Genomic DNA, 19245 nt, shown 5'->3' with positions numbered 1-19245 from the left:
AGATTAGGTTAGCAGAGTAGAAGGACCAGAGCCCTGGCCTCATGGGTCACTATGCTCTTCTACTTCTTCATAAACATGAGGGAAAGGCAGACACCAATGTGGAAGGACCTTACATAGAAACACCCTGCATAACAACTGGCTGCACTTATATTACAAATTACAATTTCCCATCCACATGTCACTGAAGACTTTCCCAGTACATGGATCCTCCTAAAAAAAGCCATGTTGCATTTATATGTGTATAATCTGTGTAACTAATACGTGTAACATATATGTATATATAAACATATATAATATTATATGTTACTAATGTCTGTATATATTATGTGTGCATATATGTTATTGTGTATGTGTATATAGTTGATATTCTCCTGATTAATTATGTAAGTAGTGCTAGAGCTTTTCAGGGCCAGTGACTGAATTAATAATGAACAGGGAAAAATTTAGTATAGCTGAATGCTTTTGTGTGGCTTTGATCAAATTATTTAGAGGTGGAAATAATCAGCAGTTGAATTAATTGAGAGGCCTGATATTGGAAAACCTCCATAGGCTGTCAGATGTCTTAAAACCGTGATGAATGAGTTTGGATAAATAACGCGAACATGTGTTAAACAAGTTCAGGCCAAGTGCCGCACAGTATGGTAAACAGAAATTGCACTTCAGGAATGTTTGAAAATATAAATGGATGGTAGGTGGTAAGTAGAGCGCTGGGAGGATAGTCTTTCCTCTGGGGAGGGTAAAAGGAAACCTCTTCTTATGTGCTTCAGAAATAGCTGCTTTTTTTTGATTGTTACTGTTTTTTAACAAACACAGATGTAGAGGTTTGCTGGTACTAAGAATTGTTTGGGTTGTTCAGCTGTTAAGCTGCAAACACAGTATTTCATGCCCATTGCAAACTTGCCTTGAACCAGCACAGGACCAAGCCATGTGAAAAGGGAACCAATAGCTTGAGTGACTTCATTCAAATTATATTTGTTAGAAAAATTATTAATGTAGGGGATTTTGGAGGAAAACTTAAGTGGGAAATCAGTTTAAGTGAGGCTACAAGTGTTCTAGCATCTGTCTCTCCTGCATCTCTGCAGAGGGTGAGAGAAGTGAAGAGTTGGTGCCCCAATGGGTAGCACACAATTGTTTGTGGTGGCATCGGTTGCTTTTGTTTTAGAGGGGAAAATTTGCCAAGGCAGTGGCTGGTTCGGTGTATAAGTGTCTCTCATGCTGCTATGTAGGACCTGTGTGACACTTAAGCAAACTCATTGGTTTTGAAATGCAATTGAGAGAAGCATTTAGCATAGAGGTTTTTATTTGTTGCATTTGTTAATGGAGGTGAACTGATTGCTCAAATGCTTGCTTTGTATTCTCTTTTGCTGTTCTATCCAACCATACTTTTGTGGACCCTACCAGTATCACACATCTTGTTCCTGGAAAATCTGGGATATTTTTCACTTGTGAAAATGCAGAAAAAAATTCTAAAGTGGACCTTCTCCTTGGTGAACATGGTGTTTCATCAGTAGTTTTCTGATGTTAATATGTATGTCTTTGGACACCTCCCTTCAGCCTAATCACAGTACTTGGAAATTGGTGCAGCACCCTGCTTTTATCTCGTTTTTATAAAGATGTGAAGTATGCAAGTACTTCCAGTGTTAAATCTTTTCAGTCTGATGTACAGGTCCTTAAGAGAGTATAAAGGTATGTCCCTACTGCTGGAGAAGCCTTTATATTCACAACAATCTCAGTAGTAATAAAAATAGCAGGTGAAGGAAAAATAATTTGCACAGGAGTAAAGGACAGCACCTGCAGTGCTCTCTTGCAGGGCTGTTGATGCATCATGTAAATCTTGTCTCCCCCAGGATTTTACCTCCTTTCCTAGTGTGTTAAGCTTATCATGGTGCCTCTATTGCATTCTTCAGGTGCCTTGTTCACGTCCCTCTTGCTGTAAGTCATGTCATGGCAGATGCAGCGGTGATGTGCCAGCCACCTGCACCCAGCACAAGCCAGTGTGACCCAGGAGATTGTGAGGCACGTGGTGCAGCAGCGGTAGAAATGCTGGGAGGTGATTAGTCCAGCATATAGTGAGGACCTCCAAGCCTCCCCAGGCTGCTGCATGAGGACTGGCCACATGCTTGACCTGGCGTCCACTTCAGATGAGATTCATGCATTGGCGTGGATGTAGCTTGAGATCTGAGTGGGGTTGTTCCAGTTTATTCCTGGGGTTTTCTTTTCCTTTCAGTTGCCAAAATGGTGCATTTTTCGTGTGTCCTAGCAAGTTCAGAATGGTGGAAAACTTGCTGAACTTAAATTACTTTGACATCTGCTAAAAGTATTAGTACTGCACTCTGTCCTTCTGCATGTCTGATTTTTCTTCATTCCCTCTGTTGCAAATCAGTCTCTGTTAACTTAATTTCTCTTAATTTAACTATATCCTTGAATCATCCTAAAGAACCATCCTTCAAGAACCCTAGAACACATCAAGACACATGGAAAAAGACAGATCAAGTTATTTGAACAAAGATGGTTAACTAGCCTAATGTTTTTGACTGAGATCATGTCTGCTGGGAACTATGAGACTATTATTTAAGGAACTGTTCTTTGCCATGTGACTCGGTAATACTAAAGCAAAACCAAGTCTTTGTCAGTTGAAATGCTCTTTCTCCTCTCAAAAATCAGTAAAGCCCCAGGTGAGTCTCTGTATCTGGGCTTGGCATTTAAAAATGTGAATTAATTAGAAGATGTACAGAAGAACAGGAAGGACTATCAGAGGTTTAGGAAAAATGAGGTACAAGTAAAGTTGTTTAATGTAAGGAAGTCTGTTACATGGAGACTTTACAATAGTTTTCAGACTGAAGAGGTCTGAAAATTAAAAAAAAAAAAATAGTGGTTTTAAAAAGTGGATTTTTTTTTTAAAGTGGTTTAGAAATCAATATTATCATCAGTAAATGTTGTGAAATGTTGAAAAAATATCCTAGAGGTACTATGGTATTTCCACTGATATTCTTTGCTTATTCTGGTTTTTAATTAATTTTGGGGAAAAAATCGTATAGATGAAGCTCCAGTGGAGTCAAATCCCCCTCTCCCTCCATCCCCCACCCCTCCACCCCCCAAAGCTTTCCAGAAGAGCTCTTCATGACTGTGTGGCTACTGCTTCCAGGTGATGCTGAAGCACAAATAAATGCTAATCCTTAATGTGTATTATACATCTCAATCACAGGTGCATTTACTGGTTTTTGAATGTGAGGATTTTATGGTGAATGGATTTTGTGGTCTTGTCCACTCCAAACGGTAAAAAACTTCAACACTGAGTTGGAACCTCTTCCCTCCAGTAAGATTGGAAAGTCTCACATGCATGTAGGCAATGCAGGCTCAGGTATTTAAAGATGCACACACCCCTGCAATTGCTAGCAGTAGCCTAAGGAGAAGCAACTTTATCAGGTTTTCACTATCAGCTCCTGCTGATGCTCTTTTGCCTGTTGTCTTGCTATCAAATGAGTGGTCCATACTTGCTGTCTAAATTTTCAGACAACATCTAATGGGATTGAACACATGTATTTAATTAGGAGGCTGCATCCTCTGAGGTCCAAAGGCTTGTAAATCCTGCTGGACTTCCTGAGGATGGACTGGGTTTACTGAAACAACCTAGTCTTGGAGACAACTTCTGACATATTTTGGCATGTCTTACACAACAGTTCAACTCGGTCTGAACTTGAAGCTCAGGAGCTCATTCACGTTCTTGGCACAAACTGGTGATGTCTTTGCATGCAGATGTTTTGCCTCTTGCCAAGCTGTCAGCACAGATAAGGCATCCATAATTCTAGGGAGAGCGTGTGTGCGCCTAAATATTTTGACTTTTTTTTAGTGATAGGTTGCTGTAATTCGCTTGTTACTCTTTGTTTACTAATACTGATTGAACATGTAGGGCAGCGTGTTGGCACTGTGTTTAAAATAGAATAAAACCAGAAAACTCAAATTATGACCAGCATGTTGTTATTAAGTACTTGTAATCCAAGAAGCAATGATGTGCTTGTTCAAGCACAAGCACACAGGTCAGCAGTTTGGAGACCTAGTTATAAACTGAAACAAACATTAAAGATTGGCCTCAACATACAATTTTTATTGTTATTTTTTAGCCTCAGATTGGTTACAGTAATCTCTAAAGAAAGCAGTAAGTTCTTCTATATTATTTTCTTTTCTAGCAATTTTCCCTGGCCCCAGTCTCTTGAATTATGTAACCTATGTTTTAGTATAACAACTACTTTCCTACTGTATTACTCTCTAGGGAACAATTTTGCATTAGTAGTGGGATGAACAAGATGACCTCTTAAGTCTTTTCCATCACCACTTGCTGTAATATGGTGCTGTAATATTTGACCTTGCCACGCAGCCTTTTCCTTCCTGTAACCCTTTGACTTTTACAGAAGAGAAGTCACAGCATTTTTTGGACATGAAGAAGTGCCCTCCTTTGAAGTTATCAACCCAAAGTGCTGTTTCTTGCACTTAAGAACTAAAGAGCATATTAGAGCCTTTTGCATTCAAGTGGAAAGGTCCTGCATAAATAAATCATTTCAGGGAAGTACGCTACGGTAACTGTTCCATAGCTGGAATGAATAGGCTGAAGAGGCAGAGGATCTTTATTTTGTTAATATGTTGGCAAGGCTGTAACTTGTGAATATATCTGTCTAGTATTCCTTTTTATTTTAAGAAAGGAAAGAAGACCTAACTGCTTCAGCAGTTTGTTCTACATTATGTCCATAGGCTTACACAGTTTGCTTACTTTACTTCTTTTGTTTGCAACATCAGACTTTCCCCAAGTGTCCAAAGTTATCAGTAAATGTACAGGGGAATTCTTCATTCTGGGTTACAGAACCAGATTTCAGATACATGTGAATGAAGTAATTTGGAAATGGAAAGAAGAGCTATGGTGATATTCAAGTGATAAGTGGATTCAAAGATGCCTTACTGTTCTGGTTTGCTCATAGTTTTCAGCTCACAGAGGGCAGCAAATGCTTTTTGTGGCATTGGTCTGGCAATAATTTCTCCACCTCCAGCCTGACCACAAAAGCCAGTGCTAAAGAAGATCATTTTGCAATAACACCCCCTGCATTTTCGTTATATCTCCAAAGACAATTAATTTATAAAGCCTTTGGGTTTTTTTTCTAATCATTAAAATGCTTGAGCCATTCAAGTGTCTTGGAGTTGTTGCTGCTACTTTCTCTGCAGTGTTTGTTGACCCATTCTAATTTTTACTTAACAATATAAGTAAAATCTGCTGTTGTGCTCTCCTGCTGTTGGGCTTTTTTATTATTTCTGTCCTTTATTTTTTCCACAAGAGCAGTAGAAGACAACTGTGACAGGTTTCAGTCATATAGAGTTGGGAAAACAGTAGCGAACACAGAAGCATAGAACTCAGGGGAAAAAATCTGGCCCTTTCTGCCAGCCAACTTCACCCTGCTCTCACCTCCTCATCAGCTTATGTGTCCTTTTTTCACCTGCTTATGAGGAAGCAGAGCTTTAATACACTAAGTCAGTTAGACATGGAAATAGTGAAAGGCTGTTTTGACCTCTTCAGTTTTCAAGATCTTAGCATAATGCAATGCAACATACAGAGAATACCAGCCTCCACAACTGCAATACCTGTGATCCAGCAGATGAAAACTAAGGATTCCTTTTTCCCTTAACTATATAAAAACTCGCCATCTGCCTTTAGCATAAATCACTGGTATTTGTTTTCTGTAGTGTGTACAGATAATGTGACAAATGTTCATCTTAGTTCCACTTGCATGTGGATGGGTATATGGGAGCTAAGAGGTAGTAATTTAGTGTTTTGTGAAGGGGAAACTGTGGCTAATGGTTTATTCATAACACATGGTTACCCTGAAGCCAAGAAGAATAAACAGAAGTTTGGTAGAAATGGTCTAGAGATCAGTTTAGACCTGTCAGGCTCCAAGACTGGAGTATGATGAAGACTGGAAAGTCCCAGCTATGCATGTTAAAATCTCCTTTTAAATCTCACTGAATTATCATGGAATAGTTTGGGTTGGAAGTGACCTTTAAAGGTCATTTAGTCCACCCCCCCCTGCAGTGAGCAGGGAATTACTTAGATGTTGCTGTAGTTTATCTGTATGTTGGTAACAAATCTCAAGCAATGACTGAAACCTGGAACCAAGGGTGGGAAAGCCTCTGGGACCTTCAGAAAATATCTGTTCAGAAAGAAAAGAACCTACTCTAAAAGGATGATTTCTCTCTCTCTGTTTTACACGAAGTATTTAGTTTCTCACTCAGTCTTTCCATGCTTCCTAACTGTTAGGTTTAGTTCTCTATAGGTGATTATTTAAGCATTACTGCTTTATTTAAGCATTATTGTTTTCTTATTAGTAGCACTCCAGACCTTCACCTCTCCTGCTGTCTATTATCCCTCTTACTGACTCCCCTCTGCTCTTCTCTTTGCACTGTTTCTCATTGCATGTCTCTGATTCCTTGTACTCAGGGTCATTGTTATTCTCAATCCTTGGGACTTTTCTTATTATTGCTCCTTTTCTCACAAATTACTAAATCTCATTTCACATCTCTTGGGAATAAAGAAGCAGGAATTGTAGTGTGCCTTGTGGGGAGTATGCTTGCACCTGAAGGATTGGATACATTTTTCACTGAATTTAAATACATAATCGTTCTTGTGCTGACAGTTTTATGTTAATTCCCTTGTGATAGAAGTTAGGACATCTGGTGCTTCAGAGAAATGTTCAAAAAGGGTTAGCTCCAATCCTTCTTCCTAAAGTGGGTTTCTACCCTGCGTGTTCTTCCTGGAAATCCAGGGGATTGCTGCTTCTTGCAGGAAAACAGAATTCTGCCCTTGAAGAGGCAAAAAAAATGCTTATGTGCGAGTGTACAGAATTGCTGTGAAGTGGTGGCTGTATCGGCTATTTTTTATTCCCAGTGGAGATCCCACCATGGAGTTCTTCCTGCTTGCCTGTCAAAACCCACAGGTTCCCTGGGGTTTGCAGATGGTTCTTTGCACCTTCTGCTTTAAGCCTCTGCCAGCATTGCTTCAGGGTATGGGATAGAAAAAGATGTCCAAGGCTATTTTGTGGCTTTCCTTCCTCCCACTTCCCACCTGCAGGCCCTTTACAGAGAAAAGGAATAAGGATGAAGGCTTGAAGAGGAGCTCTTCTCATATGCAGGAGTAATAGGATCCTCTCCCCACAAAGGATCCCCCCTCCCAGCAGGGGCAAAGGACCCTGCTCACTGAGGGAACCCACTGTCCCAGATAATTAGCTAAGCAGCTGCTGTATGTCTTGAATGAAAAGGAGGGGAGGGAGGTTTTGCTCTAACAGGGAGCCAGGGCAGCATTCCTTGGAGGCAGCCTGCAGATTCCTCCAAAGCAGCCGGCGCTGACGGTGACAAGGGGTTGGCATTGCGCAGCCAGGCATCCCGAAATATATGCACATCCACTTGCTTGGCCTCGGGTCCTTTGTTGTGGGAAAACTACTGTTCCTTGCTAAGTACTAATCATTTATCCCTGGATCAGTGGGAGAATATATGGCTTGGGTTCACATGTGACGTTTTGCACTAATTAATGCATAACAAACTATTTATAGAGAGAAAATAAGATCAGATTAGGAGAAAAAAAAACCCAAACATTTGTAATATGCAAAATGCATTAATCTCAGCAGAAGCGGCAATTGTGTTAATGCAATTGTGGGCAACATGCCTATGAATGAATCCCTTCTCTGTGTATTCTCTAGGGGGTCCAGGAATAAAAAGGAGAGTGCCTTGTCTGGCCAACACATTTATGACAAGCTTTTGTGGACAAAAGCAAAACTAAAAAGAGAGCCTATTCTTGGCACAGGACCAGGTCTTTTCTTAGAGGGCTGCTTTAATTTGTTTGACATACACTGAAAGACTGGCACGCTGCAATAATTAGTTTTATATACAGTTGTTTTATAGATCTGCAGCACTATATGTACCCGTGGGCCTACTTGAATAACCTAGTGAAGTCTACCATGCTGCTTCCTGAAGCCTGTTCACTAAATTGGACCTGTATGCCTGACTTCTTGCTGTGCTGCTCACATTTTTACCTAGATTTTTAATTGTGTAAATTTATTCAGATAGAATAACATCCATTTAAAATTGGGATAGTATACTAATACATTTGTAAGGGTGGTTCTTGGCATTCACACAAAGAGGGTTATTTTATTGCTATAAACATTTTTCTTTGGTTTTTAATTTTTCCCCCCATCAGTGCTGGTAGAAACCTAAGCAGTTCATTTAAATTATAAAAGACTATTCCTATTGCTTCTATCACTAATACTTCTTCCTAGTGAGCACTTTAAATAATGTCTTATTCATTGTTGCAGGGATGACAATTAAGTTTCAGTTTCTAAGTACTAGCCAATTTATAAGTGGCTAGTGGAAGCCAGAGAATATTGCTACTTCTGTCTCCTGCAAGGACTTTAGAAATGAATGGCAGGAAATGTTTCAAATGTCATCTAATTAGATCTGCACAAGGTACCCTGCTAATGTAATCAAATGTGGAGCTAATCTCCCTTTTATGTTTTTCTAAGGAAAGAAGCTTCGCCTTGAAATTATAGTTTAAAGAAAAGAGGCATAGATGGGAGATGTGGAGGTCATTCAGGCAGGAGCAAGTGAGGCAGAGCAACTCCCATTTGTGCTCAGCCAGATGTTCACAAGCCTTTGCCAACAGCTCAAAAGGCTGATGCTACATAAATTACTATATCCCAGGGACTAATTCAATGGGTGTGATGGAAGAGGAAGGGAGGAGGATGGTACCCTGTCAGTCAGAGGTCAGGTGTAGCACATGGGACTGAACCAAGCAATATTCAGCCAATTGGTTTTTTTCTTTTATTACTGTGGATTGAAAACACTCGTTTTTCCATAGAAAGCAGAAGAAAAGTTAATAATTTCATTAAAAATATAAAGACCAATTATTATGTTCTTTAGAAAGTCCCTTTTCCCATGTTGTAGAAAGAGTTGAATACCTAATGAAATTTGAGCCTCTGATGGTCTTTTTTGAAAATACAGAATCCACTTTGAAAACTACCAGTGGCCTGATAAAATAAAGATCTTTAAAAGCTTCTCTTATGTTCTGAAAAGATACCTTTGCAAACCAAACTATTCCCCACCCACCACCATGTTTGTACCAAATTCACATAGAGAAATCCCTTTTCAAATCATGAGTTGTTTTCCGTTTCTCTCTAGGAGAGTAATTTTTACAAAAGTAAATGCAAACAAAAGCCCAGAGTAATAATTAATGGTTTTCTTTTAGTGTGAAGCCTTCTCTCAACTAAAATGCTGCCATTGCGTGAAAATAAGCACTTTTAAGCTGCTACCTCTCACATGTGTTTGTCTGTATCACAAGCCCATTTATTTTTGACTCTCTGCCTGTAGAAAGAAGTGGTGAGCTAAGGGCATCTCTCTGTCTTTCAAGGATATACACCTACCCATTGTGATGTGAACAATGATTTAACAAATGCAAGTCTTACTTATTACAGATCAGTAAATAAAACTCAAGTCCATACTAGTACCTGATTTTCTCTCAGATAGTTTCAAAGGAACTCACTCTGATATTGAATATTTGAGGTTGGTATTGCAGATTTTTTTTTTTAGTTTCTCAGAATGGCCTAAAAAGATTAACGAAGTACCAAGTCAACATCCCAAACAGTATTGCTCAATCAGTGGGAAGCCCATGGAGGGACAGAGTGTCTTTTTCTGTCATAAAAAATAAAAATAAGCAGTGCCCTCTAGTGTAAGTTAACATCAGAAGGAACCAGCAGGAGAATTTTCTGTCATCTTGGTCCTTGCAATTAAAATGCTTAACAGCTGCAGATGCAGCTCTTTATTTCTTGAGGAAAAGCAGTAAAAAGGAACTATAATAGCATAGCTTATCAAGACTGTCAAAAATGCAGTCATTAATAGGTAGATGCAGTCAAATACCTCAAATTCCCTGAGCTGTTTCATCTTCTCCAGACTTGAAGTGTATGAGTGTAGTATGTCTCCAACCTGTACCTGACCTGAGTAAAGATGGGAGATGTGTTTTACCAAAGCGAATTTCTTGTTTTTTGAAAAACAGCAGACAGAAATACTTTTAAAAGGTGACCCACATGGTACCTTGGCTTATGCTGGGTTTCCTGCCCTGCGTGAGATGTGCTCTGGACTGCAGTTTTCTAAAGCAAAACATCTTCTGACGCTGCATGACTCCGAGGAGTGACCATCTCACTTCCCTCCTTGGGTTATGCTCCATGAATGTTTCTGATGGCTGACAGCACTATACGAAGTGGGTGCCAATACTTACGTAGACCATCAGCAGACTGCTCATGTGTAAGAATGTCAAGTGAAGAGGTTAGGAACTTGTATTTCTAATCTAATTCAATAAGATTAGCTCCCCGTGAGGAGGGATCTGCAGATGTACATTGTTTCTGTATAGATTGCTGTGCCCTGGTAATAGATGCCAGAAATGACATGACTTACCTGGACTGTTATTCCTCAAAAGGGATGTGAAATCAGCTCAAACATTTGTACTACATGCTGCTGTCTTGTTGCCACTGCTCTCGCCCAACTTGATAGTTCCAGTAGTTTTTGATTCTTCAGCTCTAACGATAGAGCACTTCTTGAGCTTCAGTTAATAATTTCAGTCTTCTTTCCTACAAGCAAGCAGGGAGAGCATTGTTTTTGCTGATTGCCAAAGATGATGTTATACTCAGTGAAAAAACCAAGAAGAAAAATATTCGGCGTTGTTCCTCTGAGACGTACTAAAAATCTGCACGCACCAATGAAAGCAACCAATATTATGGTATCATAACAATGGTTCATTAGGACTTTACCCGAGGCCAGGATGATGATTGTTCCTGTTTAAGACCAAGACCAACAGATGGCATTTGTTAGGACATGGATATTTATGTACAAAGTTGCCAGCACTTTAAGAAGTGGTGCCTCTCTTAATTAAGATGATAATATACTGCCTTGTTTGGAGAGATTCTGCTCATAATAATGCTGGTGAATTATGAATAGAGGGAAATTAGTAATAACAAATGCCAGATGGAGGTATCTTTCAGAGAGGAATATTTTGTGTAATGTGGCATGTAAAGTTGACAGACCAGGTCTTAAAAGACCTTTATTATTCTTTAAGCTTTCCTGACAGAACTACTCCTTATCCTGCCAAGAAATGTAGTTTCACATGCCAGTGCATTTTTAAGCAAAAGTAATTAAAGTATGCCTCTAAGTTTATGGCTTGAAGTGAAATTCATTCCTCCAACGTTTTGTCAGGAATCTATAAACAGTGCAAGTATGGAGACAACTTATAACAACAATAGTTTTGCCAATTCTACACATTCTGCCTTTGAAATCAGAGGCAATTAGGGATGAACAAAACTACTTTCAAAGCGTACAAAGAAAGTGTAAGTTTTGCTTCACATTTTTCCTTTGGTTGAAGATGATTCTTGGGAATAAGAAATGTTTTTCTAAAATTAAAACCTGCTTTCTTTAATTGAAGTGAAAAATAATTACTGATTTATAAATGCATTGAATCTTCAAATGCTTGGTCCTTTTTGTAACTTCCTGACAGAGGGAAATGAAATTTAATTTGATTTTGTAGTGTAAAGTAGTAATTAAAAGAGAAATAGACCAGAAAAGTAAGAAATAAACTTTGGGGGTTGGTATTTTATGTTGTTATAATGATATTCACATTCAGTGAGCATTCCAGTTTTGGTCTCATGGCCTGCTGGCCATTGTTCATTGAAGAGAGGTTTCTTGCATGATGATCTAAGGGGTGAGGCAAAGTGTGCCGTGGGAGGTGACCACGAAGATTTCATTTTCCTTTGTAATTGTCCTCAGATTGCATTAGGACTGTAGATATGTTGCATATAGTCTCTATTAGATATTCCAAACGTAGTATACCAGGAAGACTTGAAGAGCTTCTGCTCCATCCATGGGTAGTCACAAATCACTTCCAAATACGCAATAATGAACATGAGACGTACAGTCCAAGACTTCTTCAATAGACATAAACCTTGTGGCAGGGTTCAGAAAGACAGAAGAGTTGGTTTTGTCTTCTTTAGGTTATTTTTTGAATATGCATTAGTAGAGGAATAAGTGAAGTTATGTACTTCATTATTGGATGATGAAAAGGAGGCTTTTGCTTCATTTAGAAAAAGATCAAGATCAGTTTTCATGAGAATAAAACACTGTTTTGAATTGTGCTTAGAACAGACTGTCCGACTATTTCTGGTATTAATGTTCATTGCCATTGGAGAAAGGATTTAACAATAGAAAGATGAGAACATGAGAAAAGAATGTCTAGAGGGAAGGCAGTCAAGGATAGGATTCAGTGGCTCTAGCTTTGATAACAAAAGCAAAGAGTGCTCTTAGTTGAGTCTATTGAGACAAATGCGGTACTTTCAATAAACACAAAGTTTATATTAATGCAGAAAGACCAATATTTCTAGGCAGTTTCAAAAACTGCTTAGGTCATTGTTTCTCATTGATGTTATTGAATCAACTGTGAATTTACCTGGGAGATGCCATCTAAAGGTATGGGCTATTAATCCCTGGTTTTACTTGCACTTTTTTTAGTGAACAAGTCTTATATATGTAAAAATCAAAGCTGCTTGCTTAAACAGCTGTCTCCGTAATGGGAAACGACTGCTATGGCTCTTCCACTCCAATTTTTTTGAAATATGTACTACTTTTTTTCGCCATCATGTAATTTTTATTTCTCTTTTCTTCTTTTTTTTCTTCAGAAAAACTTTACAACTCAAATGGACGGGAGCTGAGACGGGCACTTTTCTCCTTGAAACAAATATTTCAGGTGAGCAAATAATGGCTGTCCATCCTGTAATTTAAACATTAATTTAATTTCATTTTTAATGCAGGGTTTAACTTACAGTTTCTGGCAAAATATAATTTTAAGATTTCATTTGTAGTCTGCAATTAGCCAATTGCTCTTTAGGGTCTTTTCTTTTTATGGTCTGCAAGTCTTCCTTTGTTCCTTCTGTCTGTAAGAAGACAGGACCAAATGTGTAATAGCAGAAGAGTTTAGTGGTTGGAACCTGCCAGGAAATGAGAGCTGAAAATTGGGAATATTATGTGGAAACTTAGACTGCTTGTTAGAGAAATAGACTAGGCTTAAGCCACATGAAAAACTGAAAAAGAATGTGAGAAACATGGGACAGATCTGATGAGGAACCAAGATGTCGTGGGAGAGCTCTGAAGGTGATAGAGTTTAGGTTGAGATTAGAGGAAAGGATTTATTGATTAGCTGAAAAGATACTTCATAAAGCTGTGAGGGGGATGCTAGCAATTGATCAGTTCATTTAAAGAAATTTCTATTTTGAGTGTTCATTATGAATGAGACCTGAAGTCAGCAGGATTTTGGGTCCTAGGGGGAAGTAGCTGACATGATAGACAAGTGACGTGGATGCTAAAAAAATGAATCAGATCAAAAGTTTGGATTTTAAATTGGTTTTGCTGTATAAGGAAATAGATTTGGGAAAGTTGCAGGACTGGAGGAAACTTGATGGAGAAAAAAGGTCAGGAATAGTGAAAACAAAATACCAGTGAGAACTAGAGAATACTGAAAAAGTGATCCTAAAATGGAATTCACAATAATACATTCAATTTCTGTCAGTAAATTTAAGTGAGATCTGTAAGAAAAGCAGTTCTCCTCCTTTACTAATGGATCCAAGTGAAGGATGACAAAATTATAATGTTTTTCAGCTACAATAAGTAGGTGCAAGGGTTTCAAGCTGTTAGTTTATCACTTTTTGCTTTCTTTTAAACAGACATTTATTCTAAGAAGGATAACAATGTTTAACAATTCTGACAGACTGAAGAACTGCAAATTTCCAAAACACACAATGCTTTTTGCAAGTTTCAAACTTAAGCATTCATAATTTAGAAAATGACAGAGGATTTTCCAAACAATAGAGTTAGATGGTTAAGGGTGATCCATTTAATGGAAAATACTGGTAGCTGAAGATGTGTTCTGTGTCAGAAATTTTGAAACTGGACAAAGAAAGAGATTCAGTTCCAAAGCAGTCTGATAATCTCCTGGCCACAGAGTGGGGAAACCATTGTCTCTTCAAAGATATTCTCAGGAAAGACTGTTTGAGTTGCAATGATGCAAGTTGGGTTTCCCTGTGAGTTTTCCAAGTGGATGGACTGTGTGCTCAGAGGAAATTAGGCAGGTTTCCAAGAGTCTTCTCTGGTTTCATCTCCTTTTGTTAGCCTCAACTGTTTCTGGGAAGCATTTGTATTTCTCTGAATTTATGTATTCCACAGGTTAATCTGGGCACTCACATGTATTTAGCATTGAGTGCTAAGCCTCTTTTCCCACCCATCCAGTACATCCCATGCCTCCCATCATGACTTTTCCAAGTTTGGGTATTCATAAATGTTCTTTTCAATATAAGTTATTTGAAGTCTAGTAAGTATTTCTGAACACGTAGAGCTCAGTGCTTTCAGTAAACACACCAGTAAGATCTCCATCTTCCAGATAATCAGCTGTTTCCATGGAAATGTTGTTTAAGTATTTATCCTGATAAATTTAATTGGAGTTGACTGGGTTGAGGAATAACGAATTTATTTTTTAAATGAAGCCTGTCTGACAGTTTCAGAACGTAATTTTCTTTGAAACATTTGACTTCCCTGCTTCCTAATGTATGTGATGCAGAAAAGAACTTGGGAATTTTCTGTCTCCATGTTAAGTAGCTACTTCTGGTAGATCTGTATCTGTTTGTCAAACAAACATACCCTTCAAAAAAGTCTTCATATACTCTCAAAATACAAGTTCTTTTTAGTGGATGATTGAGGAGTCTTCCTCAAGCTGCAGAGTATCCGTGTCATATGCTCAAGCATTTGATTTAGTACACATCAAACTGGAAAATGAAACCCTGTGTGATATAAACTCCAGCTTACTTGTTGAATTCACTGTCCTGAACAATAGTTACTGGCGCTGCTAAGAATATCTTTTGAACATGATTTTAGTTTAGCTCATAATGAACAATGAGAGAGACTGTAAGATGATTTTTATATCTGTTTTAGGAAGAAAAACTATTCCAAATTTTTAGTGAAGAAAAATACAAGTTAATATTATAAGGCTGTTTTATAGACCGAACACTATTGTCCAAATAGACTAATTTATTTTGCAGTCTATGACATTAGAAATCTGTCATTATGTTAAAAGTTTTTTAAAAGTGTATTTTTCAACATAAATATGTTTGATTTTGTATCTGATTATATTTAGTATTTTGCATTCCTAAAAGAGTACAATATTTTGGAAATAAAATCTTGACTTCAAAACCAGACTTCATTTGAATTTTAACAAATTTTAGAGTGTTATGGAGACGTCATCATGTCTTTAAGTACCAAGACAATTCTTAACACCATGTTTATATAATAATTTCATCTTAGCTGAGTTAATTTGGCACAGTTCTGTGTCAGTATAATTTTTAATTTGGAGCTTCGAGGTCACGTGCAGTCTCTTATTTGAATTAAATAGGAACAAGCCCAAGTTTGTATCAAATATGAATTTCAAATAGTTAGAGCTCTTGTTTTTTCACACAAGGACTCAGTGAAGCTTAGCCATGTTTGGCAAAAGCAATGCCTTTGTTTCAATTTTTAAATGAAAGATTCATTTGGCAAGTACAAACTTGGAATTTCTCTTTAGTTTCTTTTAGGCTGGTTTTGGCAAAATTAAAAAGGTTATGTGGAAGATTTTTCTTTGACAGTAATGCCATTCAGTTCCTATCATTCATTCTGAAGGGTTAAGATAGCCACACTGATCATCTTTTGCTTGACTATACGGCAGTATTCTTATTCAGGTTTACCAATGTGCTTTTTGACAAACAAATTTGTGGAATAAGGGAAATAATGTTCAGATTAGAAGTATGTGAAGCACTTGACATTAGAAGTACTGAAAAAAGCTATAAAGACACAATTGATTACCTATTGGAAAACAATTTGTCTCCCTTTGAATGTATTTTCTGATAGAATTCTGTTTTGCCTGGTTCTTGCATTAATGACACATCCATGAATTTTGTGCAAAGTGCTAAAATTCCCAAACACATCCAGAGCAGATTCTAGCTGAATATGGCACTCCTAGAATAAGAGTGGAAAAACATTCTTCCATTTCCTGATTGTGATATTGTAAGGCAGATAAAAATACAGCTGCTTAAAATATCAATATCAATCCTAATAGCAAAAAAAATGGATACAAGCACTGTAATATATGTAAATAGTGCTGTACAATTTACATGATATTAAAAAAGTATATTGAACAAGACCCCTGATACAACTGAATATAAAGCAAACGTGTTTTAGAACCTATAAACAAAAGTGTGCATTGTGGTTGCAAAGCATAGTTTCAAATCGTGATGATTGCATCATTTCAAAATATGAAATAACTGGATCCGAATATGGTGTTGTAAGCAAAATAAGAAAGCCTCAAAGCATGTTCCAAGTCTGTTGAAATCTATAATTGCGTGTAGATCTATTTCTTAAAGTTTTGGAAAATAGTTCTAATCAATTGATGCATTACATAGGTTTTCTGGAAAGCAGACCTAAAGGATATGTTTTAAAATGATAAGGAAAAAACAGTTTTCTTTCAGGACTGTTTTCCCCAGTAAGTGTGATTTGACAAATGCACATAGATGGTCCACTATTTTTCTTGAGTAGCCTAGATTCCCATTTTTTGGTGTGATCAGATTATCAGGCAACACAGTCACAACATTCTCTTACAGAAGTTTCTTCTATTGTTGAGAAATTCATTAATCATTGAACAATTGAGCTTTGTGCAACACATCACAAAGAACAGCTATGTAGGGGCCCTGGAAACATTAACTAGAACTTGTTTGGATAGATACAATCTTATCAGTGAGTGAAATCAAATGTCACACACTTCAGCTGCTAAGGAGTCATCAATCATCCTTAGGAAAGCAGAAGGAGTGTTCTGTATTTGCCTCATTGATCTCAAGGAAGGAGGCTGCTCCTTCCCCTCTTGCAAGCATGACTGATGACTCTTGATTTGCAGTTGTGTGACACTTGATTTAGGAGCTGCTGTCATCACTTATGAGGCAGGCTGCCACCCTTCGCCTTTAACAGCCCTGTTGGAAAAGTTCTTGATTAAGTTATGAAAAAGTTATAATTTCCTTCCCAAATTGAATTCTCTATAGCTCTGTGAGGCAGTTTACATATGTTTAAGCCTATTTTTTTTAAAAAGGATATATCTCATTGCTGTTTAGAGATTGTAGATGAACTAGATATGACACATTATATGTCAGAATAGATTTCTCAGTTTCATTGGCAAATACTGTCTTCTTCAGGCCTAGACAATGTTGTGGGCTGAGATCTAAACCATTCTTAATGAGACTATAAAATGCAAACTACTTCCACCACAAGGATAGCCTACAAGCCACTATTATTCATTCTCTAATGTGTAAGAATCTTTACATTGAAACAGGAAACTTTTTTGTATGGAGGCTATATGCTTTACCTTCCTCAGCTATGTAACACAATGCATGAACATTGTTTGATCTGTTCCTTTGCTTCAATGAACAGTATCCCTTGTAGAGTCTGGTCTCGGTGACGTTTTTAGTAATTTTTAGTTTTGCTATTAACTGGGAGGAAAAAAACAACAATTTATTGATGTATCTGCTGACTACTCAAGGTGCAAAGGATTATATTCTAACCCATCACTTCAATGGCATAAAATGTTGTATTTATTTAGTAGATGAGAGTATTGAGGGAGCTGGCGGATGTGCTGGCCAAACCCCTTTCCATCATCTTCCAACAGTCCTGGCTGACTGGGGAAGTCCCACTGGACTGGAGGCTGGATGATGTTGTGCCCATCTACAAGAAGGGTTGCAGGGAGGATCCAGGAAACTACAGGCCTGACAGTCTGACCTCAGTGCCAGGGAAAGCCATGGAGCAGGTGAACTTGAGTGCTATCATGAAGCACATGCAAGAGAACCGGGTGATCAGGCCCAGTCAACACTGGTTCACAAAAGGCAGGTCTTGCCAAACTAACCTGATCGCCTTCTATGACAAAGTGACTCGGCTGCTGGATGAGGGAAAGGCTGTGGATGTATCTTCCTGGACTTCAGTAAAGCCTTTGACACAGTTTCTCACAGAATTCTGCTTGAGAAACTGTCAGCCTCTGGCCTGGACAGGCGCAAACTCTCCTGGGTGGAAAACTGGTTGGCTGGCCGGGCCCAGAGAGTGGTGGGAAATGGTGTGAAATCCAGCTGGAGGCCAGTGACAAGTGGGGTTCCCCAGGGCTCAGTGCTGGGTCCAGCCCTGTTCAATGTCTTTATCAATGACCTGGATGAAGGCATCGAGTGCACCCTTAGCAAGTTTGTGGATGACACTAAGCTGGGTGGAAGTGTCGATCTGCTGGAGGGTAGGGAGGCTCTGCAAAGGGATCTGAACAGGCTGGACCACCGGGCAGAGTCCAATGGCATGAGGTTTAACAAGGCCAAATGCCAGGTCCTGCACTTGGGGCACAACAACCCTGTGCAGCTACAGACTAGGGGAAGAGTGGCTAGAAAGCTGCCTGGAGGAAAGGGACCTGGGGGTGCTGGTTGACAGCCTACTGAACATGAGCCAGCAGTCTGCCCAGGTGGCCAAGAAGGCCAATGGCATCTTGGCTTGTGTGACTAGCAGGTCCAGGGAGGTTATTCTCCCTCTGTACTCGGCACTGGTGAGACCGCTCCTTGAGTACTGTGTTCAGTTCTGGGCCCCTCACCACAAGAAGGATGTTGAGGCTCTGGAGCGAGTCCAGAGAAGAGCAACAAAGCTGGTGAAGGGGCTGGAGAACAAGTCTTACGAGGAGTGGCTGAGGGAACTGAGGTTTTTTAGCCTGGAGAAGAGGAGGCTGAGGGGAGACCTCATTGCTCTCTACAACTACCTGAAAGGAGGTTGTAGAGTGGAGAGAGCTGGGCTCTTCTCCAAAGGGACAGGGGACAGGACAAGGGGAAATGGCCTCAGGCTCTGCCAGGGCAGGTTCAGGCTTGACATCAGGAAGAAATTTTTCATGGAAGGTGTCATTGGGTACTGTCAGAGGCTGCCCAGGGAGGTGGTTGAGTCACCATCCTTGGAGGTGTTTAAAAGACGGGTAGACGAGTTGCTCGGGAACATAGTTTAGTGGCAGATAGGAATGGTTGGACTCGATGATCCAAGAGGTCTTTTCCAACATGATGATTCTATGTTTCTATGAGTGTATACAGGTGGCAAACAAACAGGGGC

At 38.9% G+C, this 19245-nt stretch overlaps 1 protein-coding gene across 11 annotated transcripts in view; it reads left to right on the top strand.

Moving 5' to 3' along the window:
* FHOD3 (formin homology 2 domain containing 3) overlaps positions 1-19245 on the top strand; it is a 388584-nt gene that overhangs the window by 160573 nt on the left and 208766 nt on the right. For all 11 annotated transcript variants that reach the window (XM_069853399.1, XM_069853402.1, XM_069853398.1 and 8 more), the window contains exon 4: positions 12744-12811. In XM_069853399.1, coding sequence (XP_069709500.1) covers positions 12744-12811 — 68 coding nt within the window. The remainder of the gene's footprint in view (positions 1-12743; positions 12812-19245) is intronic.

This window comes from Phaenicophaeus curvirostris, chromosome 3 (assembly GCF_032191515.1).
Source record: "Phaenicophaeus curvirostris isolate KB17595 chromosome 3, BPBGC_Pcur_1.0, whole genome shotgun sequence".
NCBI classification, from domain to species: Eukaryota; Metazoa; Chordata; class Aves; order Cuculiformes; family Cuculidae; genus Phaenicophaeus; species Phaenicophaeus curvirostris.
This window is presented reverse-complemented; position numbering and strand designations above follow the sequence as displayed.